This window comes from Pholis gunnellus (assembly GCF_910591455.1).
Source record: "Pholis gunnellus genome assembly, chromosome: 18".
Taxonomy (NCBI): Eukaryota; Metazoa; Chordata; class Actinopteri; order Perciformes; family Pholidae; genus Pholis; species Pholis gunnellus.
In genome coordinates, this window is record NC_136545.1 from 10,001,418 (window position 1) to 10,028,785 (window position 27,368).

The window sequence follows — 27,368 nt, forward strand, 5'->3', positions numbered from 1 at the left end:
AAACACTTGAAAAACTCAACTCAAAATAGAAAACTGCAGTCTAAGAGTGTGAACAGCTGAATTCCTTGAGGAAATTAAAGTCAGTCAACAACATGGGTCCACGGCATCAGTGGGTTCTTGCGGTTTGTGAGTGAGTAATATTATGCATTAGCCCGAAAGCATCAGTGAGTGCCCCCTCTGTTTCAAGTGGAGAGAAAGATAAAACAGGATTTCCAGCACTTCAAAGACCTCTGGTCTGTGCCAGACTGTATAAATCTACATCGTTGATATGGCTCTATCTGCTGGCTCTGCAGGTTGTGTCGTTAGAATACTAATGTGTTAAACCACATTCATGTCATACATCAGGCCTATGATCAATTAGGGTGGATATTGATCATGAATAAGCAGCGCGCTGCCATTAATGGTTGTCCACCTCTGGTCAGGAGTGAGCTGATCCAGCTGTTATGTGAGCCGTCTGGGGACTAGATCACTCCGACTCTCATTTCATTCTGATCAGAGGCCTTTTGATCACATGTAATTTGGTGAATGCTTTTATCCAGAGTGCAGTCATTATTTTTTTAGAATGGGTGGACCTCACTGGTAGTCTAAGTAACATTTACTCCACAGATTTAACAATGTACTTCTATAACACTGTCAGACTCACGATGGACAGGTTAAAAAAAAATAAAGTCTCAAAATGATTGCAGTATCGATTTTTCTTCCTTTTCAAAACCTGGCGTCTCAAAAATGTACATATATAATGTTTGTCAGTTGAGTGCCCTGACCCACCGTTCTCCGTCTGGGCTTCAAATCCAACGATGACTTGGGAGAGTGTCTTCTCTGATGAGAGAGGGCTCTGGGATGTGGAGGCAGGATTATTTGTTAGGACGCCCACAGTATCTGATTGCAAACGATAATTCAGCAGCTCGTTGGACAGCTGGTGGAAGTGTTCACTCTGTGACCTGCATTTCTGCTCCAGGTCACGAACCTTGACCTTTGAAAAAAGACAAGAAAGAGAGGGCGTGTAATGGCCGAGAGGAGCAAGAGAAAGAAAAGAGAGAAAGAGGGAGAGCAGGAGGTAAAGAGTGAAACATGAGGGGAAAATACACACACAAAGCACGGAGAGTACTTCATCACATGTAATGTTCAGATAGGAATTCTCTGAAGAACGGCCAACGCGTCATCTATTAATGCTGATCAAACAAAGACCCAATTAGAAAAGGATCCCTAAAGAGCCATGTTTCAGCATTGAGCAGCATGTTGTATTGGAACCACTGCAGTCTAATCAAAGCACATGGAAGTGTAGAGGCATCTGCACTGCTGCAGCTGCTGATACATAACACTGTTAAACTCTGATAAGGAAGCCTAAGCACTGCAAGTAGTTAAGAGGATTATAACACTTGCAGTATAGACATTAAAGATGGCATATCATAAATATATATCAAGAGGAAGTCGAGGAAGATGGATGGGCGGTACGGCGAGTATAGTAATACTCTATATCATTCAGGGCACAAATGAATTCTCAATTTGCCCCCCAAAATAAGGTTTTGAACGTTTTAATGATTTGCTGAATATTCACACATGAAACTAATCAGGGAGGAAAGTAAATACCTGAAACATTCTGTCCTTATTGTTCTGTTCAGACAAAAAAAAGGAGGAGAAAGAAAAAAGTAAAGAAGGAAGAAAAATTAAAAGAAAAAAAACAATGAAGATTGAACCAAACACGAATAAATGGCATTGCAATCGATGCAAAGACTAAAAGTGAAATGCGATAATATATTTATCGGTGCAGATAAATATACAAAAGCAACATGAACTTAAAGTAAAAGGAACCAAAAAGAAATATAACTTTATGATTGTCAATCTGTAAAAGCCTTCAGTGGAATCAGGGGTTTGTTTCTGAGTTTGACCCTACAGACAGTGGGGCTATGTTTTTCTTCCTGCTGAAGTGTGTGTTTGCTCATTAGTGTAGAGAAACAGGCATGTGACAGAGACCAGCAATTGATTCAAGGGATTTGCAAGAAGAGAAGTAACTCATCGACTGTGGAGCTTCCGTTTCTCCGACCAAACTCCTGATGTTTGTCTCAGCCAAACTCAGGCTGCTTGCTCAGTAAAACCGTATTAAAGTGCTTCAGCTGGATAATAACATGACCTTACTCGAACTACACTCATAGGAGTCTGCACCCTATTGTCGTGACAAAAGGATTTAGAGCGAAATGAGAAAATTATTTTGAGCAGATGAGCCAGTGACAAGCTTCTTAAGAGACTGATGAAACACAGCAGGTCAGTGATTTGATCATAGGGACATGTAGTATTCAAGGTCAACCTGGTTGCAGGATTAATGGGAATCTACAACTATTGTTAAAGTTTGGAGGAATATTTCACAATGCAAAAGTACAGAAAACCTACAGGAAGACAAGGGACAATATAGGAATATAGCTGCAAACACAGAAGCTGAGCTACGGATTGTTTTAGACTCTCTGGGGTATGAGTCAGAAACTGGTGTGGAGTATTGAATAACCTGCACGGTATTACAGTATTTGTTCACAACCACTTCTAGGTGGGAAAAGGCCAGTTTATCGTCGGTGGATTTCAAATTTTAAAACACAATTTATGCCAGAACCACCTGTTTCAGGGCAGAGGGCATCGGCCAGCACCCTGACGATGACACTACTCTTGTCGTGTCCCTTGACGGTTGCGGACTAGAAATCTATCTGAAATCAGGCAAACATTTCAAAAATCCTGAAAAAAAACCCAGCAAAGCTTGACAGGAATGTTAACAAAGAGGAGCAGGGCGAAACAAACACTGAATTCCTAGCAGAGGTGCAATCGGCCAGTGTAATTTAAAACACCTGTGTGAGTGGTGCACAGACTTTTCTACAGATAAAGTGATTTTTGAAGCATTTTCATTTGAACTTTTACACTTAAATGAAATGCATTGTTTTAGAGAGTTTATATGTCGCACTTGTTCCACATCTGTCTAATACTATGTGAAACATCTGGTGGATTTTTTTTGTGTCTCATTTCAACAGTTTAAAACAGATCTAAACCACATCTCAGAAAGGTAACACTGAGGTAAAGCTCTACCTCTAACAGGTGCACCGCTTCCTCGTGCTGTTGGTCAGCGTCTAGCTTTGCAGTGAACACACAGAGACAGCTGACACCGTGATCACAGTCCACGAGGTAGAATAGACAGCACACAGCTGACATGCTGTCAACCCAATACAGAGGTTGATCACAGCACTGGTAATTGAGGAGATGCCTACTCCTGATGGCTCTGATGAGCAGTAACAGATTTATTTTAGTGTGCAAGAAGTGGCTGGTAGCAGAAGTAAAAGCACAGTTTTCAACATTAAAAAACCTCTTTGCTTAGTTTGACAAATTACTTAGCATCTGCTTAGTGTCTGTTTGTTTCTCTTTGAAAAGACGCCAGTGCAACTACAAGACCATAAGTGGGTACATGCAGACAACTGACGGACTAATACAACTCACTATTCAGCTGTTTTAAGGCATATAAAAGCTTGCATGCTCTAATCCAGCAGGTATTTTGAGTATATTTACATATCAGTCAATAGAATAAGAATTTGGCTTTTTAGCTTTTTGTTCTATCTTTGTATGGCGTGAAAACAATTCATTGTAAATAATGCTGCAACAGGACAAAGATGCAGCAAATGAATTCTTTAAAGCTACATATTTGTTCATTTGACAATTGAGCATGTAGGGTCCACAACGTTGAACATCAGGGTGATTGAATGTATTGAAGGCATGATTAGGTCAAAATTCAAGACGGTAAGACAGATAATTAAACATCTATTTTTGAACTATGTTTGTGGTGTATCAAAAGCACTTTTCATTTAAATCCATGAGTCCCTTGTGATATTTGCAGTTCTAACCAGTTTCCAAGCAGAGTAATAATATATCCCAATATTAAAAAAGGTACCAGACACGATACGAGGCCTCGGAAAGAAAGTCTGCACAAAGCGCTCTTCATCACGCTATCAAACAATATCAAAGGTGTTGTAAGCTGAGACTGCATTTTGGCCCAAATCTGCTGATTCTTACTTCATTTGACAGGTTTCTAAGGTCTTCATATTTTCTGATACAGTAGCAGCGATTCAATGACAGGTATTCAGCACAAAGTGACTACTGACACATCAGTTACTGAACAAGCAGCTTCAGTTCGTCACTGCTTTTATCACAAAATCAATTACAAAAGAGCATTGTGTCAAAAGTATAAAGAAAAGTACGCTTTCAATGACGAATTTTGCACTTTTGGCGTTATCCATAAGGCCATACCTTTTGCAGTTGATTGATCTCCTTCTGCTTGGTGTGGAGGGCCACCAACGCTTGCTCATGCTCTATCTGCAGCTGCTGCTTCAGCTCTACAGCCTCGTGCATATGCTGGAGAAACAGAGAGAGAGAGAGAGAGAGAGAGAGAGAGGGAGAGAGAGAGGATGTGGTTACGTTGACGGATGTTCTTTAGAGATGATTTTTGACAGTATACCGTTTCAGCTAGAAAGTTGAACTATTTCTTTAAAAAGGCAGATTTTGCAATCTAAGGCACTCAAGTGTTGAAGTTCACCGCGGAAGTAAAGAGTGCTATCCAGTATGAGCTTCTCACATGATGCGTATCAGATGCAACCCACTGTATACTCCGAACTGACTCAGACAAAGCTGTCACGCATGGTCACCCACGCTGATCCTAAATCTACCCTTTCCCAAATTAGCCGAGTCATAACCATACAGTATCTATCCGCGGAGTCACGACCGGCTGCCACATCTTACAGAAACAGAGTTAAGGCCATAAGATGTTTCCACGGGCTTAAGAAGAAAAGACAGCTTAAAAAGCTCTGACATTCATCATTTTCTCTCTGTGTTCTCTTTCCCTTGAAAAAAAAAAAAGAAAAAAAGAAAAGCCTCTTTACCTCCCGGAGTGGCTTCGAGGTGTCCTGAGCAGGCAGCTACTGCTTTGCATAATCAGGGAGAAGTTCTAAGCTGCAGAGGACTGGGCTGGCTGAGAGGCTGTCACTGGAGCCTTAGTGAAAAACTACTTTTTATAACTCTTGGATATTCTTGGTAGGCTTGATGAACTCACCTACATTTTAAGCAAACACTCTGTGATGTCATGTTGAAACCAGAGACAGACATTGATTTTAAACCAACAACCTGCCTTACACAAGTCTGCAGCTCAAGCCCTTAAGACCACTGCCATATACAGTATATATATATATATATATATATATATATATATACACACTTTTTCCCTTTTCCGTGCACCGTGGAAGTAGGCGAAGCTGTGCCAGGAACCCCCACTCTGCTACAACACTACAAACAAATATCTTTGAGACAAAGGATGTTTACTGCTTAGCATAACTGTAGACCTGAAACCTGGGATTTTGGGTCTGAAGACTACAGTTGGGGGGCGTGGAGTTAAAAAGAAGCGAGCTTACCAGACCACTGTAGCCCACTCCTCCTCTCTGCTTGTGGCTCGAAGCTACATTAGCCGCTACTAGCACTGCTTAATCATATGGACTGTCCTCTTCAGTGACAATTTTAACAGGCCACTTTACATTTGTCTTGCATATTGCCCTTTAGACATTCTGTATGACAGAGAAGTGTCTTAAATTTCCACATATAAAATAAGTATTTTGTTACCACATAACACAATTTTTAAGCCAAGATTGACAGCGCTGTATCTCATTAGCTTTGACTGAAGAAGTCCGTGTTTTGCCATTTTTTTTTTTCCCCATGTTGCATCTCCTCCATTTCTGTTCTCTTCACCCACATTGCCCCGTGTAATTTTCTCTAAATAGTCTCTTTGTCTGCCTAATCAATACACAATGAGAAAGTGACAAACCTTCCTTTGCTGTATTAGGGAGCAGGTCAGTTTTTCTCAGATGGGAACATTTCTCTCTCAAATATCCTGACAAACAGACAATCGATAGGAGATGCAGGGAGGCGAGGATTTGTAATGAGAGCGCCTCTCACGGCGCAGGGAGACTGTGTCTGATTACTATTGGCAGACTAGAAGACGGTGAAAAAAAAGAAAAGAGCCTCTCCATGAATCCGATGACACTTCACCTCATGAGTTGCATCGAAGTTTTCTTAGAGAACGTACACATGGGAGGTTTGGATATTTCCAAAAGAGGCAGCAGAAATAGGGCCGGAAAAACCCTCCCAATCTGATGAACGGTGTGAGCTGAACAGAACCACTGAAGTGAACGAGGGATGAATGAGTGCAGATAGGAATGCTGGAGAAATGCAGTGAGCTATACAGTACGTCAGTATGAAAAAGTGGACGGATAGAATCAGTGGTGATAAAGGAGGATAAACGGGGTCTCCTAATTCTTTTGCTATGCCTACTTAGCAGTAAGACATGTGCAGGGTTTGCCTTAGAGACACATTGCTCAGTAGTGTTCTCCACAAGAACGGGAGAGATGAAGAAGAGAACTATTGCAGGTTTATGATATCAATCCCTGAACTGACTTTTAATTGATTGACATCATTTAATCCATAACTGCAGGCAATTAAATGTGGGAGAGAAAGGAAGTGTTTTCCTTGGGGGGATATGTGAAAAATGGCAAATCAGAATCCTTTAATCAAGTAATCCAAAGGTTCATTACTGACACTTACTGGCAGGATTTCTGAGTTCTCCCACAATACTCAAAATAGTTTTCCCGACATGATTAAGTGATACGGAGCTGGCGACATGGTCATTTTTTAGTCCACTGCACTACCGTAAAGATGACTTAAAGTGTGAGAGATCGGGGGCAGGATTTTCCAAAATGTGAAGCTGTCAAGGGTAATTGTATGTATGACTGGTTATAAAATGAATTAATAATATAAAACATGTAGTATCATGGCACACATTACGAGTGCACAGAAGAATACGGGTGGAGCGAGGACACATTGGAATAGAGGGATGAAGAGCTGGAGTTAAAAGGAGACTTACTGATATTTGTATTGAGGGGTACATGCGATGAAAGTAAACATAAGTTCAGCAACGTCTCACCTTTAGAACCTGTTCCAGGTTCTCCACTTTGTCTTGGAGTTGGCTCCTCTGCTGCTGGGCCACGTCTCTCTCCTGGCTCACTACAGCAAAGGTCTGTCTCAGCTGCTCATAGTCTGATCGCACCTACACGAAGCGAACGAGTCCAGATGCAAGGGAGGGAGGGACAAGAAAGAGACAAAAAGAGCAAGAGGAGATTAAGAGGATGATAAAAAAAACATGGATATAAACAGCCACAAAAAAAAAGGTTAGCAGAGACAAAGGTAAACAGAAAAACCAACAAAGCGAGGGGAAACACTTTCATTTCCTCCCTGTTTTTTACTTGAGAGTAAATGCAGCATTTATTCTGTTTTGGGGTTTTTTTTCAAAGAGGAAAAGAAACATGCAATTTTTATGAGGTTTGTTCTTGCAGTAGACCTACTTTTTACATTTATGAATAGAGGCTGTTCTTTTTTGTGCTGGAGGGTTGATTGGGAGTTCACAGTCTGAAGAGAAATTAATCAGCACATTTCAATTTAGCCTTGATGAGACAGAGCTGCTGACTTAAGCGTTCTGCCTCTCGCTCCTTCATCAGTCAGAGGCCTTGAGTCAAGCTGGTTCTTCTCAAGGTGGCCTCATAGGACCGAGCAGGAACCATCCCTCAGCCGTGCACCAATCATCTCATTAACGAGCAAAAGAGATGAGGGTACAATAGATAAGCTTGCTTACTCAACTGCACAAAACTACACCGCTTCAAAGGCAATGAGTTCATTCGTATCGTGGAATTTATGACAGGAGCTCTATTAATCTGAGTTAAATCACGTCGGACAAGTAGCATAGCAATCATTTTCAAGCATTTATTTAGATACCCAAAGATGGTTTACATAATAAAAATGTAATTAGGTGAGTAAAAAACACCTTTAAAACTAAAAGCTAATATAAGCAAGATATAAAATCTGGTAATAAAACCGTATTCGATACATATTCTGTCCTTAGCTGTGCTATTTAATCAGCAACATTCAAATATTTCTTCAAAACTGAAATTAGTAATTGTGAAGGTGAACACACAGGGCACTGACTCAGTGAGTCCAGTACAAGCACACTGTGATTTTGAGTCAATATAGTTCCTTTTGAAACTGTCAGTCAATTCTCTTGAACTCTCTAACGAATAGCCTCCACAGAAAGTAAGAATGTCTTTTCTGTGATTACTTTCTCTAATAACATCGCCACTTTCTTTCTGTTCTCTGCCGCTTCTCCCTCCCTCTCATCCCTTCATTTCCTCCCTATGCTCCGTCCACCACACGCTGCCAGGATTGCTCTTACAAACCAGTGGCAGGACTGGACACGCTTCCTTTTCATCTCTGTGCCCACCTTGTCCGTGCACAGATGGCATCTTTTTTTTGGTGTGGCACGCTGGAGCAAAAGCTCCGAGCTGAGTCCCTGGACACGTGTCAAATCTGCCCCCTCTGTGAAAGTCACTATTAGCGCCAGAGTAGCTAATCGCCTACCATCACAGACTGTCTCCATCTGGGTCTGTGTGTGTGTGTGTGTGTTTATGTATGCATGTGTGAAGTGGGAGACTCTGGCTGACTGTGCCAGTGAGGACACAACGGTGGGAAAGGAAACGTAGCAATGATGTATGTGTTAAAGATGGAAGACATGACATTAACAGCACATGTGGGTGAAGAAGCAATATAAAGACCATGAAGAGGCAACACACAATAACATGTATGATGATGATGAAAAGGCTGCATGGGTATTGATCAGCAGAGACGGTTCACAGACAGCAACATGTGACTGATGTTGCAGCTATTTATAAGACCCTGTGCTTGTGATACGTAGCACCTATACCACTGGTAGTGTAATATACAATCGATTTTACCATTGATCATGGCCTGGTTGGTCATTGATTATCATTGTGTGTGTGTGTGCAGTGCGTGTGTGAGGCCATACCTGGTCATACTCGGGAGTCTTCAGGTGGTGGTTGATCAGCTCAAGGTTCAGACGATTTTTCTCCTGCAAGGCAGCATGGAGCTTTGCCCTCTAAATAAACAAGAGACACAAAAGAGAGTTTAGTGTGTCGTTACATGATGATGCATCTTCTTCCTCGTGTCTGACTGCATCACGTAGGCAAGCCAACCAGCGCAACTCCATCTTAAAACTATTATATAAACGACAGAGGAAACACTCAGGTTAGTGCCGATCCCTCCCCTCCGTCTGCACGCATGTGTGTGTGTGTGTGTGTGTGTGGGGGGGGGGGCTAAGCTTTTCTCTAAGATGCTGTCTGGAGGACAAAACCCACAGCTGCACACTGTCACCCTCCATTTGGTATATGGCATTAGGAACGGACGGGGAGAGCTGAAAAAAAAGAGGGCGGGGGGGGGGGGGGCGGGGGGGGCACAGGAAGTAAGAGACGGGGATGGATAAGAGGAATAGGAAGTGGGAAAAGGTTTGAGGGAGATATATTCAGCAAAAACCTAACAGACTGATGAGATGAAAGGATGGAATGAGGGAGTGCTGAATATGTCAGCTGAATGCTAAATAAGCAAATGAGTGCATCATTTGAGTCAAAACGTAGCGAGCCCAAGATGGTATTAAGTTGCACGCCATGTGAAAAGGATTGAAGAGAGGTGTGCAGTTCCTGTCTGCACTCTCTGCTGCCCAGATCCACATTCAGAAGTTGTCATGCCGCTGGTGCTGCAGGTACTCAAGCATTACATAATTACGGCAGACTCAAACTAGGGCATCGCTCTCCTCCTATCACAGCGCGGAGCATTTAAGAGACTGCGACTGGTCATATCCTGGCCCATAATACCACTTCATGCTCGTGCACTGAGCTCATACTGTTGATTGTCCATTCTCAGCATCGCCATCATAACATGTGGATAAGTCGTTATTAATAGCAGTCGAGCCTTTTCTCTGTTCAGCTTCGTCTTTGTGCAAAAAGCACGAGATCACAGCTTTTATTTTCCTCGTACGTCTAGCTTGATAAAATGGTGGCTTAAAGACCAGTGGGGGGGGTTTTGTTTCAACATGTTGAAGATGTATAGTCTCTAAAACAGGGTTTAATCCAGTTGCCACCTATGTGTCATAAACTGATGAAAAACATCTGACTGGCAAGATGCATTCTAGCTCCATAAAGCACAGCTGACTGTGCTGTTTTTATTCCACGCCTATGAGCAGCACCGTGTAAACACTGTGACACACCTCACACACACACAGTACATGTAATACGCTCTCTTGAGCCCGATTGCTATGATATACTCAAGCAAAAGAGGAGTTCGGTCATTGTACGTCGGCTGCTGCACAAGAGCAGATTGCGCAGCTCAGAGGTTTGTGATCAAATTTATCAGGGCAAAATCGAGAAACTCAATAAACCCGAGCCAAGAGGAGAAGAGAGGAAAAACCGAAAGAGCGGGGCCAGCCAGGTTCATCCTTTCTCTTTGTGTGCAGGCAGAGAGACAGCCAGGGCTGTCGGAGGAAGACACAATCAAACCGAGACGCAGATCGAGAACAGACAAGGACGGGAAGACACAGAGACTGGTGAGTGAGTTCACACACGCTGCTCTTATTGTGTAACGCTACCTCCGCATCACGTCACCGCAGACTACAGAGCAGCAGCAACTGGACTGAACCGCACCGAGCTACAGTAGCGGCCAAAAACGATCCTGTTCTTCCGCCTTTGACTGGTAATTATGGAAGACGTGACACATCATGGAGGTGCCGGCTGCAGTCGTCCTCTTCAGGCCGACACTCCAGGACGTGGCCTTGTTGTTGACACCGACGGGAAGCGCGGTGGCGGTTTGGAAGGGATGTAAAGATAACTGGAAGGACGTGATGGACAGGTCGAGTAAAGACAGTTCAAGCAGAAAGGCAGTTCAGGGTTCATTTGAGGTTGCTATGATAACAAAAGAAAGAAAGGAAGACACATATAAAAAAAAAAATAAGAGTGACCTTTTAAAGGCTTCTTTTTATGGGCCTCAGGAACGATGTCTGCTTCTCCACTTCCTCCCACTTCCAGTGAATCACACGTTCACAGCTCTGCTTAACACTTCGCAACATCTTGTAAACACATTGCCATACTGCTAAGCCAAGGGACACGCGCACACATTCCTGTGACAATTCAAACCTTCAATATGCACAAATAAACAGAGAAAATCTGGTTTGAATATATAAATGATTTGATCATTAGACCTTCTCTTAAGGAAGAACACTGTAAAAAGGGGGATCAACAGCACTCCGAGGACAGCTATGCAGATCCATGTTTGAGTGAAAAGTGTGGCGTGTGTGTGAATCTGTGCGTGGTTGTGAAATTTGAGATCTATATGTGTGCGTGTGTGTGTGTGTGTGTGTGTGTGTGGAAAGAGTGGACAAGCTAGGGGGAGAGACCTCAACACCAATAACGACTAATTCACTTCGACAACTTCTTTCTTCCTTCCTCTTCTGTCTTTTCTCTCCATCTATCTCCGTCTCCCACACACATACACACTCATGCATGCACTTCCCCTTCCATCACCACCATGATTATCATTCTCTCCCCAAACCCACTAATTTAGCTGCTGGTCCTAAATCTGCTCTGCTCACTGTGGCCTCTCACCGAGCTTCTAAAGAACCAGAATCTACTCTGCATCCGTACAAGCGACTCCCAAATCTCAATTTGAACAAGAGTGCATCAGGAGTATTAGTTTGTATCACATCGTAGGAGAAAATACTAATAATAACCTTACAATAGCAGCATTTTTCCACTATGCTTCAGAAAGAAATATAAGTAACTTTTCCACAACTAGAACTAGATTAGAAAGCTTTAAAGGAATAGTTTCACATTTTGGGAAATCCACTTATTATCTCCACTTTTGTGACAAGTTAGATAAGCAGATTGATACCACTCACTCTATATATATATATATATATATATATATATATATATATGTAAAGCTACGGCCAGGAGTTAGCTTAGCATAATATAAAGACTGGAAATGGGCAGAAATAGCTAGCCAACCCAGCTACACAAAATGTATTGTTCTTTACACTTAAACAAACAAGACATAATGTGTTGAATTATGAGTTTAGAGGTGCATATAGGCTTATTCTGCTGATTAGGCTAGCTGCCACATTTTACAGCCACCTGAGTGTCAGACACATTTTGGGTGGAGCATGGCTGTAGCTTTGACAATCTTCATCACTTTTTTTCAACCAAAACAATATTGTGATGTGGCCATGTTGAAGGGAAAGGGGCCGAGCTGGCACCATATAACGATATCCACAATTAAGACACATTAGTTCCTCTGGTTTTTGTAATATCAAAAAATGCAGTGTAATGTTTTCCGCCATATGAACTCTGTTTGCTCTGGTTCAAACCAGACCAGGAGGTGACTTTGATTTGCCGACAAGCTGTCTGAATATAAAATGTTTTCTTTTGTTCCAGGTGTTTCCCACTGGGTTCTGATTACTCGATGACAAGGAGCTGAGCAGAAAGACATGTACTGTATTTCATACTGATCCCAATTGGATGGGAAAATTCCTAAAATAGTCTCTCTCTTTAATAGAGCACATCCAGCTTTGTTTAACCAAATTGACTCTGGTCCTTATAGCTGTTTTAGTATCTTGAACACACTGTATTTTTCCATGCAGGCTTAAAATGTATTTAAGGAAGTGTTAGTGCTTTTGAATTGCTGATGTGCCACTTAAGAATAAAACATACATTAATGGGAATCAATCGCAACATTCAAATATTGCCTCTTGCAAGCCCACAGAAAATTACACGGACAGGATCGTGGATTTGCTTAATTTAGAAAAAAAAACGTTCATATTGGTAATATTAAATATTGCAGGATCGTATTTGAGTAAGCATTAGCCAGTAGCTGCTGCACTTATAGAGGAGAACAGACGAAGGATTAAGTAATTGATGCAGATTGAGATTTCTACGATGTATACTGCCGACTCTGAATGGGATTTTTTTTGTGGGTAGAGGATTGCTGCTGCTCTCCCTCAACTCCCAGGGGGATTGTCATTAATCAGATGTCACGGTGAAACACTTTGTTCCACTTAACCGTGGGCGGAAAGACACCGACGACATCAGCTGTCCTCAGTGGGAGCACCAGTGAAGTCACAGACAAGCAGAGATGTCCTAACAAATCTAATAAGTGAAGACATAAACTTCATGTACAATATATGTAGAAATGAATATAGAATTGCATCTGCAACATGCTGAGTTTCGTAGTTTCTATTAAAAAATAATACTGTCGTTTATTTTTTCCCACAGCAACTCCATGTGAAAGTTAAACTGGAGTTCATGACTTAAGTGTGGCGATCATAATAGAAAAGAGCTCACCTCACTCTCAACCCAAAGATAAAGCATAATCTCTTCTTTGTCTTCCTTTTGTAAGTTATATTAGGTACAGCACAGACTGGTTGTTTAAACTGATCCTCAAACAAAAGGCTTCACGCTTCTGTATCAGAGGATTTCCATCTTATTTGAAGTATTGTGGTATTATAAATTCATATCATAAACTCCCTCCAATGCTATCCTCTAAACTTTGTGCAGAGTGTTAAACAGGACGACTACAGTTGGCGTGTGTGTGTGTGTGTGTGTGTGTGTGTGTGTGTGTGTGTGTGTGTGTGTGTGTGTGTGTGTGTGTGTGTGTGTCCGCGTCATACATTGTTCTGCACTTGTGCGGTTGGAGAATGGGCAAATGGAGTCAGAGCCATGACTGTTGTCCCACCAATTATAGCTGCTGCAACATCAGCTGCCTGCTCAGCACTGTCCAAGATCTGAAGCAATCAGCACCATGGACAGTTCCCTCAACAGTGGAGCCTTCTAAACTACTGTGGATCAGTGTTGAAAAACTGGATGAGGACTGTAGAATGTGCTTCAACTGCTGTGCATGTTTCAACTGTCAATTTGGCACGTTGTGTCACAGTAAAGCCTGAAATATCAAAAGCTAGGGTGTATACATGCACATATACTTAAACATTTGAAGTATATTTACATACATAATTAAGGAATCGACTTTTCAAACTGCTTTAAAAAAAAAAAAATAGCATCCGACACCTTTTTAGTAATTAAAACTGACCCTTTAAAAACTTTGATTCAGTTGCTTTAATATTAACTAGAAATTGCTTTATACTACAGTACTGACCATTTTTTAAGGCGTGCCAAAAGAATCTTTCTCAACTTCTATTGGAAGCAGTTGGTTTCTGTTCATTTCAGTGAACTATGAGAATAAAAAGGTACCCTGTGGAGTCTTTGAACACTAGTAACGCTATGGTGCAATGTTGTTAAGAATGGACCACATTTTGTTTATCACACACCAATGAAGGCTGGGACACGGTCTTTGTGAAAGATCTTTCTAATAATTGCAGAATTGTAATTCTCACCCATAAAGGAGGCCACCGTCCTCATGTTCTACGACCGTACGGCAGCTCGTGAGCCTTTTGGCAAGTGCAGACTAGAGTTCACTCTGCATGTGTTGTACCCCAATTACATGACGCAGTATGAAAATGTGACATCTCTTATTTGAACCCTCCTTGATGTACATATGAACAAGTTAGTGGGTGACATGATACACAGCCATGTCACCAGTTTCCCGCTCTTCTGCTGATCAACAGTTGGTACCGGTAACGTGTGAAGAAGCGTCGCAACGGGCCAGCAAAGGTAGCAAAGAAGAAGACTTCCAGTCTGGCAGACACGGGTGTAAACAATTTTAAATATCCACAAAATCAGCTCTGCAAATTTGTTATGCTGACGAAGGAACATGCATCAACACATTTGTTAGACCTCAAGGATACACACAAATACATTTAGGTGAGAACAGAGCATCTAAACTTGCAGAGAATTTAGCTTCTGTTACACTATCATGTGGTAATGTAGATTTGCGCAGGAGTGATTGCCTTGCACACAACTCGGCTGATTCAAGGAGCATTTATACAATGATTGCAACTGTGGTACCATGTAGTTGTAGTATCACAAGTATTATTTCACAATGATGGATCACCCACCTGAAGCATAGTTCAATAATGCCAAACTGAAATGAAAAGAAAAGAAACTTTGAAATTGTAGCGTAGACTGTTAACAACATAATATATCCGAAAGAGGACGCACTTTCAAGGTTGATGTTAACTTTAAAGCAGTTGAGCATTAGCACTGTACATCCCCACTTAAGGAATTGGTTATGAAAACGAGGGACATTTTGGAGATTTATTGTGTAGCATTAGCAAGGTCTTCACTGCAGCACAAAAGATGATATATAACACAGAGTTCGTCCTCTGAAGGGCTTAGTAGGTGTTTTCCTTTTCACAAGAGACTTCTATCCCACTTAATATTCAGGCAAAAATCAGTTTCTTTGGCAGACTATAGCAAGTCTCAAGATCATTGTGATATCAATCGTTACAATGCAAAACACTGTGCATTACTGCTGGTTTGCAACATGCGCACGGCACCTGGACAACTACTCGCTAATAGCTGCAGAGTACACTCACATTTCCTTTAACCTTTAAGTCATGTAGTGTTCATGCGTGCCATCTTATTTGTAATGCAACCTTTTGCATGACTCATCCGCTTATAATGAAGTGCGGTGAATGTTACAATAATGTCACCAACAGATTCTTCCATCAACATGCTATAAAATCTATTGTGTCCTTTTCAACTTCTGCACTAATGTGTCTCTACAGGTGCCTCATTCATAAAACATGAATGTGTGACTAATCTGTGTGTGTGTCTGTGTGTACACACACACACAAATGTCACAGCCAGAAGACCTACAAGGCCATTTTGAATAAGTGTAGCCTAAAACCACAGAAATCAAATAGTAGGAGCACAGACGTTCCCATTCAAATCTGCAGGATGGTAAGAGCAGCGTCCTGTTTTATGAGTACCGTTGACATTGCGATTGTTGTAGCGGGCTAACTTCCCTATAAACTAAACCCACTTACGGCAAAGTTGCAGACTCACTGAGGTGAGGTTTTGCAGTAACGACTTAAACGTGCAGTGGAGTAGTAAAGTTATGAAGCACAGAGAGACAGAGTAAATGAGTACAATGTAACAACTTAATGCTTCTTCCACTCACTCTTGTCAAAGTCAAAGACAAGCACATTGCTTTTCCCAGATGAGTGACAACTTTGTTCGGCTTAATTCATGTCACTAGTGTAGCATTAAAGCATGGTGGAATTAACAAGCTAGCTAGCTAACTGAGGGACAGCTGGCTAGATCGCTATCTTGCTAATTCTGCTATGCTCTAATGCTACACTGGTTACAGAAAATTAGCCGAACAGCGGGCTTAACGCTCTCTTCCCGGCGAACACTGTATGAACCCACTGACGTGTTGTCGTCACAGCAACTAACAATCATCTGCATTTTCTTTTGTACTCGTCAAATGTCCATTCTACTCCTATTCTATTTCTGTTGTGTAAAGTGTGGACGCAGATGGCGGTGGGTAACATCAATATAGTGAAGCGTGAGTTGGTGTGTTTGTGTGTGTGTGTGTGTGTGTGTGTGTGTGTGTGTGTGTGTGTGTGTGTGTGTGTGTGTGTGTGTGTGTGTGAGAGAGCGTGTGTGTGTGTGCGTGCAAGCATGAATGAGTTGCATAACTAGCATCTCCAGGCATACATCAGCCTTAAGCTCTTGTGCATCCACAGTGTTCCAAACCTCTCATTTGAATCCTAAGGATTCAAAATCTCTAAAAAATTATTCATGTGGCAAGAACCACCTCTCAAAATAAACAAATACACACTCTATTAAGTTAAAACTGTAAGCTCTCACGATGTATAACACCCTAATAATTTGAGGAAACCCCCTGTTGTTGGTGGATATGTAAATAAAGATTTCAAAAAACGACTTAGTATGAAATATGTGACTCACTCCTGCAGATTTAATAATGTGGATCAACTGGCGCTTGAATGGAAACCCAGCCTACGCAGTCACAGACGTTTAATATTAATGTCTCAAGCCCAAAAGACTCTACATCAGGTCAATGTGGCAGCAAAGATTTTATGCACATATAAAATCTTCTTACTGGGAAGGAATCCCTGCACAGACTGTACAGTCTCTTGAGCTAAGTGTAACCACATACTCAAGATTTCACCAAGAAGGATAAGAGTTCAAAGACTCATATCTGAGCACAAATAAAGAGCCTTGTGGGATGTGTAGCTTAAAATTGTGCTCACCTTTTCTCTCGGGCAAAAATCAAACAGCTTGTGTTTAGTTTAAACGCCCTGGTTTCTCCACATCCCGCCGTGTGTGTTTTAGTGTGGGGGTGTGCCGAGCGGGAGACAATCCAGAGTTTTATGGAGGAGAGAAGACAGAGGAGAGGCAGGGAGAGGCCGGCGCTATCGTCAGGAGAGATTAACTTCTCCTCCACGTAACGCACATCCTCATTCACCTCACTCTTCGACCTCCTCTGTCGCTTCTCCTGGTACTCATATGAACTCTGCAAAGAGTCTGTAATGCTTGTGCTTGTGTATGTGTTGTGAACATATATAGAGTTCATACAGTGTTTGCTTTTGAGTCTCCACAGATGCTCACCATGTGACCATATTGCAACAAAAGCAGAGCTGATTTTCACATGTCAAACAACTCGAAGTTGTAGGCCCACATCTGGTGCAAGTTACCACATAGCTATGGTTTCCATATTCACACGTAGGGGCCCGTTTCACCAAATTTGCAACACGCAAGCTGCAATTTTCAACATGAGATAATTTCTTCTCCTGCATGAAAAACCAATTTTGCAAAGTGACTTTATAGAAAACACGTTTTTAGCAGTAGCATCACACTTGTTCATCAGTGTATTCAGTGTCACATGCTGATTGGTTTGTTTGTAGACGTGGGTCCTAGCGGTTGTCACATTGTTTTTGGTCTTAAAATTTTGTCTTAGCTCGCCTTTGGTCACTGCAGTTATAAAAACTCAGACTATGGACGCACGATGCGATCTAAGAACACCGCTTTTGCTTGACATCCAAAGATTTCAACGTGTTTCTTTCTTTAAACTAAAAGAAACAATTTACATTTGAAGCACAATTTGATACAGGACGTGAACTGCAATTTGTCCCAACTGGATCTAAATACAATCTGAAAGTGGTCTGAACAGGACCAGGGAGAAAGAGAGAGCCCATGTGAGTGTATTAACTTTGACTGTGTGCTATATGTGATATGTAGAGTTGTTCCAGCTGTACTGTATATGGAGGGCCCTCCGGGGGAAACACTGGCCTCTCTTGAGAATATACATGCCCCACGGGGAACATTAGGGCAAGGGAACGTGCACATTGAAGTGTGTGCACGTGCTGTATGTACACACTGAGGGAGCAGGCAGTGAGAGTGAAATAGGGCTCCCGTGACGTGAGAAGCAAAGCTTCCAGTCACATTGATGACATAACACATTTGATGTGAACAGGACCTATTGTTCCCTCAGGCCACAGTGAATATCAGAGGCCTGGAAAATAAGTTCTGCGGAAGATCAGTGTAATGCTAATGAGAAGCCCAAGAGCTGGTTAGGGATTACATGTGCTTCGATGGACCTTCATGCTCACATAATGCTTGGATGGAACTCCATGCTCAGAATACACACGTGCACACACAAAACACACACAAGCTGGCGTACAAACGCTCCAGCACGAGCAAATCCATAAAACTCTCTCACACACACAAGCACAAACCACACCCGACCAGGGATGCACACACTTTCCCCACACACATTTCTATATGTGCATACACAGACCCACACACACACAATACCCACAAATACACACACACACACACACACACACACACACACACACGTGACCCCAATCTGCAGCAAAACATACTGCACAAGGTGCTAAATAATTTACATCTGACCCCATTGCACAGTTGCTAAAATGTACAGTACGCTAGAAATACACTGACAGAGCCTGAGCAGAGGTTTCCTCGCCGCTGCTTTCTAGACCAATGCCTACTGTACGTGTATCCTATTACAAAAACAGCAGACTAAAGTACCCGTTGCAATGGTTAGCAGTACAAAATTAGCATTTTATACTCATCGGCAGATGCTTCAAAATGCAGCAAGCAGTCTTCTAACAGAGACAAAGCGGGGGGAGAAGGTTATGCAGTGTTGGCCTCTTTGCGTCAGCTGGCAACAGATTTTAGAATTCATCATATTAGTTTTTGTTTACATTTATCAGGCAGTAGACATCGACGTCCCCGAGTACATTTCTTAACTGACTTACAGGAGACATATGCTCCTTTTCAGGTTCGTACCTGTGTTTTGGGTTTCTACTAGGACATCTTCACATGCTTTACTGTTATCTCATACTGCCGGTCTGAATAAACCTGTATTCACCGTCTGGCTGAAAAGCTCCGTTTCAGAGGCTGTCTCTTTAAGCAAAGTCTGCTCTGATTGGCTTGCGAGGGAGGGGTATATTCTAATATCTTATTTCACAGTTTGTGGCTTGGTAGGCACTCCAGATACCCATATGCACGTGCATATGTCCTATTTAAGTCACTCAGGTCGACTAACCGGGGACCGCTGTGTGTTTTGTCTCTACTTTGCATAAAATGAAAAAGCCAGCATTTGCTAAACTTTGGAATAGTTTGTGCTCTCAATATCAAAGTGGATCAGAAATATTATTCATTTGTATTCCTTAACGGATATATTGCTCTTTTGTTGAGGTCATTTCAGTGAAAATAATTATGGATAATGAGACCTTGGAATCTAAAAACAATCACATACAGACGACAAACTGTTCCCATCATCTGGGGTCAAAACAAGTATTACTGCAGAAAACAACAGCTGTGCTCAAAATACTGCTCAGGATTTAATGGCAAACATAGAGAGAATTCTATAATGGTTCCTGGAACAGTGCGCAGCAAATGCATGTGACCGAGATTTAGGTCTCCAGTGACCAGGACTCTGTGGCACAGAGCAATAGGTGACAGTTACAAAAGCACAGTTCCTGTCATGTCATCTGTATCCAAACAGGCTGGTCTCTCTCTCGGTCTCTCTCTCTCCCCCCCCCCCCCCATCTAGTTGTCCTTGGTGTTCACTCCACCAAAGGCTCCTGTCCTATGTTTTAATCATTAAAGCCCATCCAGACACAAACCACTGGGGGCTGAAAGAAAGAAGGGGGGAAAAAGGGAAATGTAGAGAAAGACTGACGCACAAGACAGGTGTAATTTAGGTAATCAAGTCGTTATTTAGAGGAACAGAGACTGAGAGGAAAGTGTGATCTGAACAGAAAGGAGACAAAGAGGAAGGAGATAAAGGGGGAAAGTGAAGGGAGAAGTCAACCTAAAAAAAGGACAGGAGACAGTGGGAGACAATTAGTGCTGCGGAATAAACAGGCCTTTAATCAGCATGTGTCTTTGCTAAAGGGCTCACCAAGCCTTGCAGTGCCATGGCGAAATTATGGAGCGAAACAAAGTCAAATAGGTCACAAATTAGGTTTTAGAAAAAGGCACTTTGGTCTGCTACACCATCCTCGGCGTATGCCACAACTTTTACGACGTATAAACTTGGTTCAGGGTCATATAGAGGCTTTTAGTGATGTCATCCAGAGGGCTCTGTACACCTGACACTCAGTAAAGTGATGTAGGAAACCCATCCTAAGACAAATTTGTTCACTTAATATTATCTGATTAATTAACCTGGCCAATCAAAGCTTATTTGAAACTGTATTTGTATTTAGACTTCAAATCAGACAGCCATTTACTACCTGCACTCTCTCTCTTCCACCTCTCACGTTCCTTCTTTGCCCCACCCTCTTCTTTTTGCTTTCCCCCTCTGCAGTGCTCTCTCTCTCTCTCTCTCTCTCTTTCCTTTAATAAAACTTCTGTGTATCTTGAAAAGCTGCCAGGAAATGTGCGGAGGAAATGTTCCTTTATTGTTTCCCTCTCTGCTTCCCCCGCTGGCTAGATGACATCAACACGTGTATGCTAGCGATCAATACAGCACTCGCTCATATTCAGGCATGTGTTTGCAATTCGGAGATACACGCGTTGCGAACACACACACACACACACACACACACACACACACACACACACACACACACACACACACACACACAACAGCGATGGGGGGCGAGGGGAGGGGATGATGGGGTTGCTATAGAAACTGTTCTCTTTCAGGTATGGTGTGTCAGGATGATAAAAAAGTAGCAACGGAGTATCACATCCAACATATCTGATGCCCTTTGAATTGTCTGAATGCGAGCCGGCATGCAAGTATCGCAAACAAAAGCCGTCTAATTTATTTGCTGTTTCAACCTGCAGGATGAATGAACAGTTAGCAAACCAAAGATGCTCAGCGAGCGTGCACACGAGTAAGCAATAAAATCTTGTACAGAGCGATACACAGCATAGTCGGCTCTATGTGATGTGGATGTGTAATAGAGGAGAGTAAGTGGATGGATACACTGTTAATAATACAGTGGAAATGAGTGTGTATGAAGGCATGTAATCCAGAGGAACTGTGGAAACATGTTGTTGTGTGAAGTACACAAAGGTTTGCTAATGTGCAACTCTCTGTCTCCACATGTTAGAGCATGTGTACATGTGTGTTTATTGATATGTGCAGCCACACCCCTACGAGGCTGTTTCTTGTCCAGGGATTATTGCAGTGTCTGTATGTTCAAGGAACATTTTGATTAGTCAAGGAGGGTGTCTTTTGGCTGCCAGACTCACTGGTAATCTCAGGAGAGGAGCAGGGAAGTCAGCCATGAGACTGAAAACACAAGTTTCATCTTCTTTTTCCTCCCCTCTCTCTCCTTCTCGCCCCCTAGCATCCAAACCGAACGTCAGCCGGCACAGCCAACCAGTCTGCCGCATGGAGATGAAGAAGTGGAAGACGGAACGGGAGAATGGTGCAAGAGGAGCGGAATTACGGGAGTACATTAGATTGTCCCCATCAATTCTGATACCTGATTTTTTACACCTTCAAGTGGTAAAAAATAGGGAAAGGGAGAGACATAAAGGGTCATAGAGAACGAGAAAGTTACACTGCTGCAAAAAGAGACTGTCTCAGCACCATTAGTTTCCGTCTCCTCTGCCGTATCTCTCCTTTGGTCTCTCACCCACCCACACAGCCATACATTCAAACATATGCATGGTGCAGGGATATGAATGTATATTCTAACCTACACACACACACACACACACAGACACTTGTTCTAAGCATGTACAGTAACACGACCACATCCAACAGAGAAAGCGGTAGCAGAATGATTGGCAGTGTAGGGACAGCTTTGATTTCTCTCGTTTCAACAACTGACCAGATTTTTTTTTTTTAAACTTCCATTCTACCATCTAGACGTTTCTGCAAAATTTCACACATACTCTGAGCACAAAACGTGATAGGACTACGTTTTCTTACCATGAAAGGACTACAGTGAGACATAAGAAACATTGTTGAAGTTTTCTTTTATGGAAAAATGTTTTATACCTTACTGCTACCAAAACATTAGCATAACCTTGCCCAGTTGTAATTAATTTCTTACCAAACTTTTTCACCCAAATGCTCATTGATACCAATTAAGGCTGTACAGCTTTACAGCTCTTAACACCTGGTTAGCACACCTGGTTCCCACAAAACAATCCTTTAGGACGTAGGAATTGATGCGTTTAATTTTTTTACAAAGCAGGCAAAGACACAACAGTTAGTATGGGCAGCAACATCCATCACCCTTATGATTGAAAATGTGATGTTGGGTGTATTTATTATCTCAATGAAAATGGTGTGTTGGGAGGTATAATTATATTACATATTATATTTAGCTCATCATAATGTAAAATGGGTTGACAAAATACTTCCTTTCTACCAGTGTGTAGGATTTAGGGGAAGCTATTAGCAGAAATGGAATAAAATATTCAAGTTTTCATCTCACCTGAAACTAGCTTTACTCAACACATTCTAGCTAAGAATGAGTCCCTCATATCCACATAGGGAGCAGGACCTCTACGCGTAGTGCGCCATGCAGCACCGTCATGTTTCTACAGTCGCCCAAAAAAGGGCAAACCAACCACGGGCTCTAAAGGGAACCTTTCACGTTTCTACGTTACCTGAAGGCCACCGGGGTTCTCAGACACAATTGGAAAGGGAGGGGTGAGCGGAGGGGTGTTCAGTTGGCTTCAATCTGCAACCTCACTGCTGGAAGTCACTAAACACTGCTCCTTTATGATAATGCAATATAATTCAACAGCACCATAAACTATAGCGTATCATACCATATAAATCAATATCGCTCGACAAAAACTGAACATGAAGGTAGGAATTGAAGGGTGGTTGTATTAGACTGCACTAGCTTTAGCTCCAATAAGTGCACCTAATAAACTGGCAAATGAGTGTATAGAAGACAGCATCTTCCCATGAACACACACACACACACACACACACACACACACACACACACACACACACACACACACACACAGATATTTCGCAAGAGACTTTGCCTCATGAGGATAAATAACTGGAGAGCAAATGCCAATCAGCCACGAGTTGGTTAATATTCATCACCAACACCTGGCAACCCCTCAGCAGGCAGGAACCAGGAAAAGCTCAGGTTGCAGGAGCCGATAACGTCAAAGCACACACACACACACGCATACACACAGTCTATTTGTTTGACAAAGCATTTGTCCCTCTCCCAGTGTGTCTAAGGGCTCGTGTGAACATGTGTCTACATATGCCGTTCTACGAATAATGCTTGCATGTGCACACGAACAAGATTAGATTCATAATTTGACAGCAGTCAAAAGGCAGCGCTATCCTACACTTTGAAAAATCCATGTGCAAACACACACACACACACACACACGCACACAATCACATGCACATACTAACCTTTCCAAGCCACAAACACACCATTACACCCATACGCCGTAACCCCACCCCCCACCCTTCGACACACACCGCACACACCCACACATCTCCAAACAGGTGGCCCTGCTACAGTCAAGAAACAGAGCAAGCTAGAGGTTGCTTTTTCCTCATTAACTCCCAGGAGAGACAAAAATGTACAAATCCTCCTCTCCTTTCCACCTCTCTGTGGACGTCTGTCTCCTCCTGCCGCAGCTGCACAGACAGCTCTTCCCCAGCTGCTTGGCTATAAATCAAACAGAAACACACTCGGGCCAAGGAGACATACAGCGGCAGTAAAGGGGAAGCAGAGTGGTGATAAAGGGTTGGTATTTACCGTGAGTGTTGGCTAGCACAGGAGCATCTTGACTGAGGTGTCGCTTACTCCTTCTTCCTCCTTGCTCTGATCTCCTCCCTTCTTCCCTGCTCTCTCTGGGTGGGGAATTGTCAAACGGCTGCAGCAGCATCAGCAGCAGCATCAGTAGCAGCTCCGGGGCCTGCGTGTCTCTCGCTCCCTCTTTTTCTCTCTCTCTCTCTCTCTCTCTCTCGCTCTCTCCCTTTCCTCCGCCCCCTCGCCACACACTCTCTCTTTCCTATCCTCCCTTTCCTCTCACTCTCTCCCCACCCCCGAAGACCCTCCTCCTTAACACCCTTCCTCCATCATTTTCTCCTTTTCTCTTACGCGTTCTCTTCCTCTGCTCAATTCCCCCCCCCCCCTCTCTCTCTCTCTGTCTCTCTCTCTCTCTGTCTCTCTCTCTGTCTCTCTCTCGCGCTCTCTCTCTGTATGCTTGTGCAGCGAGCTGCGGAAATCTACTCTGTTGAATTAATCAGCCAGCCCCACTGCTACAACCGTCAGCTACATCGGAAGAGGTATCGTTGGCAACAGGAAACGGGCATCTTGGAGTCTGGGATGCAAATGGGGATGGTTCATTGGAAAGCTGCCCTGAACAACCACAGTCTGGACCTTCCTGTCTGTCTGCCAAGTTGACTGAAATGACAGCCGCCTGCATAATGCTCCTCCTCCTCTTCTCTGCTCCCCGTCTGAAGCCACGACACTAATTGAACAGGGCCTTGATTGATGCCACGTTTTTACTAACATACAAACATCTGATAATGATGTTACTGGTATTAATAAACAGGGTATAGCATAAGATGGTAAGTTTAGGTCAATCACTGTGAAAAGGCCCACAATGAGACTATTGAAAAGGCAAATGTGGGGATACTGTGAATAGTGTAAGAATACATTATAGTAATAAAAGTGTATTCCACTGTAATTTGGATCTCACAATTCCTTTAAAGAGGTCCTCAGCATTTACTAACTTAAACTTTTATAAGGTTAAGTAAATGAAAGTGCTTGGAATAGTTTACGTACTTAAATTAATATAAGGTTGGAGTATGATGTTGTTTGCTTGCACATCTAATACACCTTATAATGTATGGTTTGTGAGCGACATATACATTAAGTCTATTCTATTCCATTTTGGAGTATACGGTGAACATTTAACGTGTATATTTGAGACATTGCAGTAGCAACAGTAGGAAATTTGACAAAAAAACATTCTGTTGTGCAACCTTTTTTCCGGCAGAGGTGCCACAAATCTTCGGACATTTTAATATATTTTGTGTGTTGTGAAACAAACACTGTAAAACAAGACTCTCAGCTCTGTGAGGTTGTACTGAGGCACCGCTGTGCTTTCAGGTAAATGCTAACATCAGCATGCTAACATGCTTAGAATTACAACGACAACATGCTGATGTACAGCAAGTGATAATTACCATCAGGATCAGAATCAGAACCGTTTATTGCCAAGGTATGTTGCACACGCAAGGAACCATGAACCATGTTCACCATGTTAGCGTAGCATGTCAGCGTGGTACTTTTGCTAATTAGCACCAAACACAAAGTACAGGCTGATGGGAATGCAATTAGTTTTGCAGGTAATTGGTCTTAAACCAAAGTAGTGGACACTGATGTTTTTTTTTAATATATATTCTATAGTTTTTGAACGGATGGAGGTGCTAGATAAAAAGTACAGGGATATTACAAATCATTCTGAGGGAACCATGATTGTCTTCACAAAATTTCATGGCAATCCATGCAACAGTTGTTGAGATATTTCAATGTGGACCACGGTGGTGGGCCGACTGAACGACCTACATACCTGACATTGCCATCCATAGAGCCATGTCATGCTCGAATGGCTAATACACGACTATTGTAACCACTATGGAGTACACTAAAAACATTTAACAGCCCCCATTCAAGGCTAAAGGGGGTGAAATTACTTGCACCATCTCTGTAATATTACTCCACACTTGTAGAGTTAGGGGACCCCTGCTGAGATGCTCTTATTATATTGAGAGGCTTTATTAATATAAAGTTTTCTGAAAACACTGGCCAAACTTAAATTCTGCATGCATTAATGGCGGGAGCTCAATTTCATCCTCATGCGACCAATTATTCCATTTTCGGTCTGTTCCAACTCTAATCCTCACAGTTTCACAGCTCTTAGCCTTTAACTACAACACAGAACACACTTGCAATCACACTGCCTACACTTCCTTGTCACAATGAGTAATTATATCATATTGACATCAGCTTATGTGTGGGGGCTCATGCGTGTGTATGTGTGATTGAGAGTGTGGGTATACCACAGTTAGCCCCTAAAATGATTTAATCCGGTTAAGGGGATTTTCAATTAATCCAGGAGAGGCCTACATTTTGACAGTGCCATATTTTTAGCACACTTTCCTACTGATGCAACAGAATTTATTTTCCCCTGCAGTTTTAAAGCTGATATGATTCAGTGCTCTCACAAGATGGAAAGCAAATTTGTTTCGGACACTTGCATCAGTGTATGCTCTGAAATCACGCCAATGCTGGACATTTATGTAACTATCTGTCTCGCTAGCCATTATTCACAGATTTGTTGTATTGTCATTTCTATAGTCAGCTCCAAGTCAAAGAAAGCAGCAGTTGCCTAGGAAGCAGCACTGTGGGGTACATTAACAATTGAGGTAGATTATGAGTCACGATAGATCTTTGAATATATAGACTGTAAATGACTTAATACAGTCATAATGAGTTATACCGCTTGGTTGGAATTAAAAGTTAAGTGTACCGTTATGGAAAAACACTCCATGAAACACTTTGGATTGGGATTTTGGAAAAACAGCAGGTCTACTATGGACCTACCATAATCAGTAAGGAACATAATGTAGATAAGACTGTAGCAGCTTCTTTTTGTGGCTTTTTTGATGTTTCCTAAGTAAAAATAATCATAGGGGAAACTTAAATGGCATTGGTTTTGTCATGTAAGTATTATCCGCTCACAACCAGGAAGAAAACATAATTCATTTCAAAATGTGTGTCTGGAGTGAACTCTCAGAAGATGTCTGAAATTCGATCATAGTCTGGCATGGCCATCACATCTTCTTAAATGAATGCAGGCATGAAGCTACACAGGCCAGATTAGTGGCCTCAGTCAGGAGGTTTGGACAGGAAGTAGGATGCGGATGGGAGCGCAGGGGGGGGGTGAAGTGGATTGTATGGGAGACAAAGTGAAGGGGGAGAGAAC

General features: G+C 42.3%; 1 protein-coding gene across 1 annotated transcript in view; it reads right to left on the reverse strand.

Moving 5' to 3' along the window:
* The window catches only part of rimbp2a (RIMS binding protein 2a), a gene marked incomplete at both ends in the record, with an annotated part of 53,848 nt that overhangs the window by 15,449 nt on the left and 11,031 nt on the right, over positions 1 to 27,368 (reverse strand). Inside the window, 5 exons of the mRNA XM_079179340.1 lie at positions 769 to 973; positions 3,067 to 3,107; positions 4,266 to 4,380; positions 6,992 to 7,114; positions 8,921 to 9,010. Coding sequence (XP_079035466.1) covers positions 769 to 973; positions 3,067 to 3,107; positions 4,266 to 4,380; positions 6,992 to 7,114; positions 8,921 to 9,010 — 574 coding nt within the window. The remainder of the gene's footprint in view (positions 1 to 768; positions 974 to 3,066; positions 3,108 to 4,265; positions 4,381 to 6,991; positions 7,115 to 8,920; positions 9,011 to 27,368) is intronic.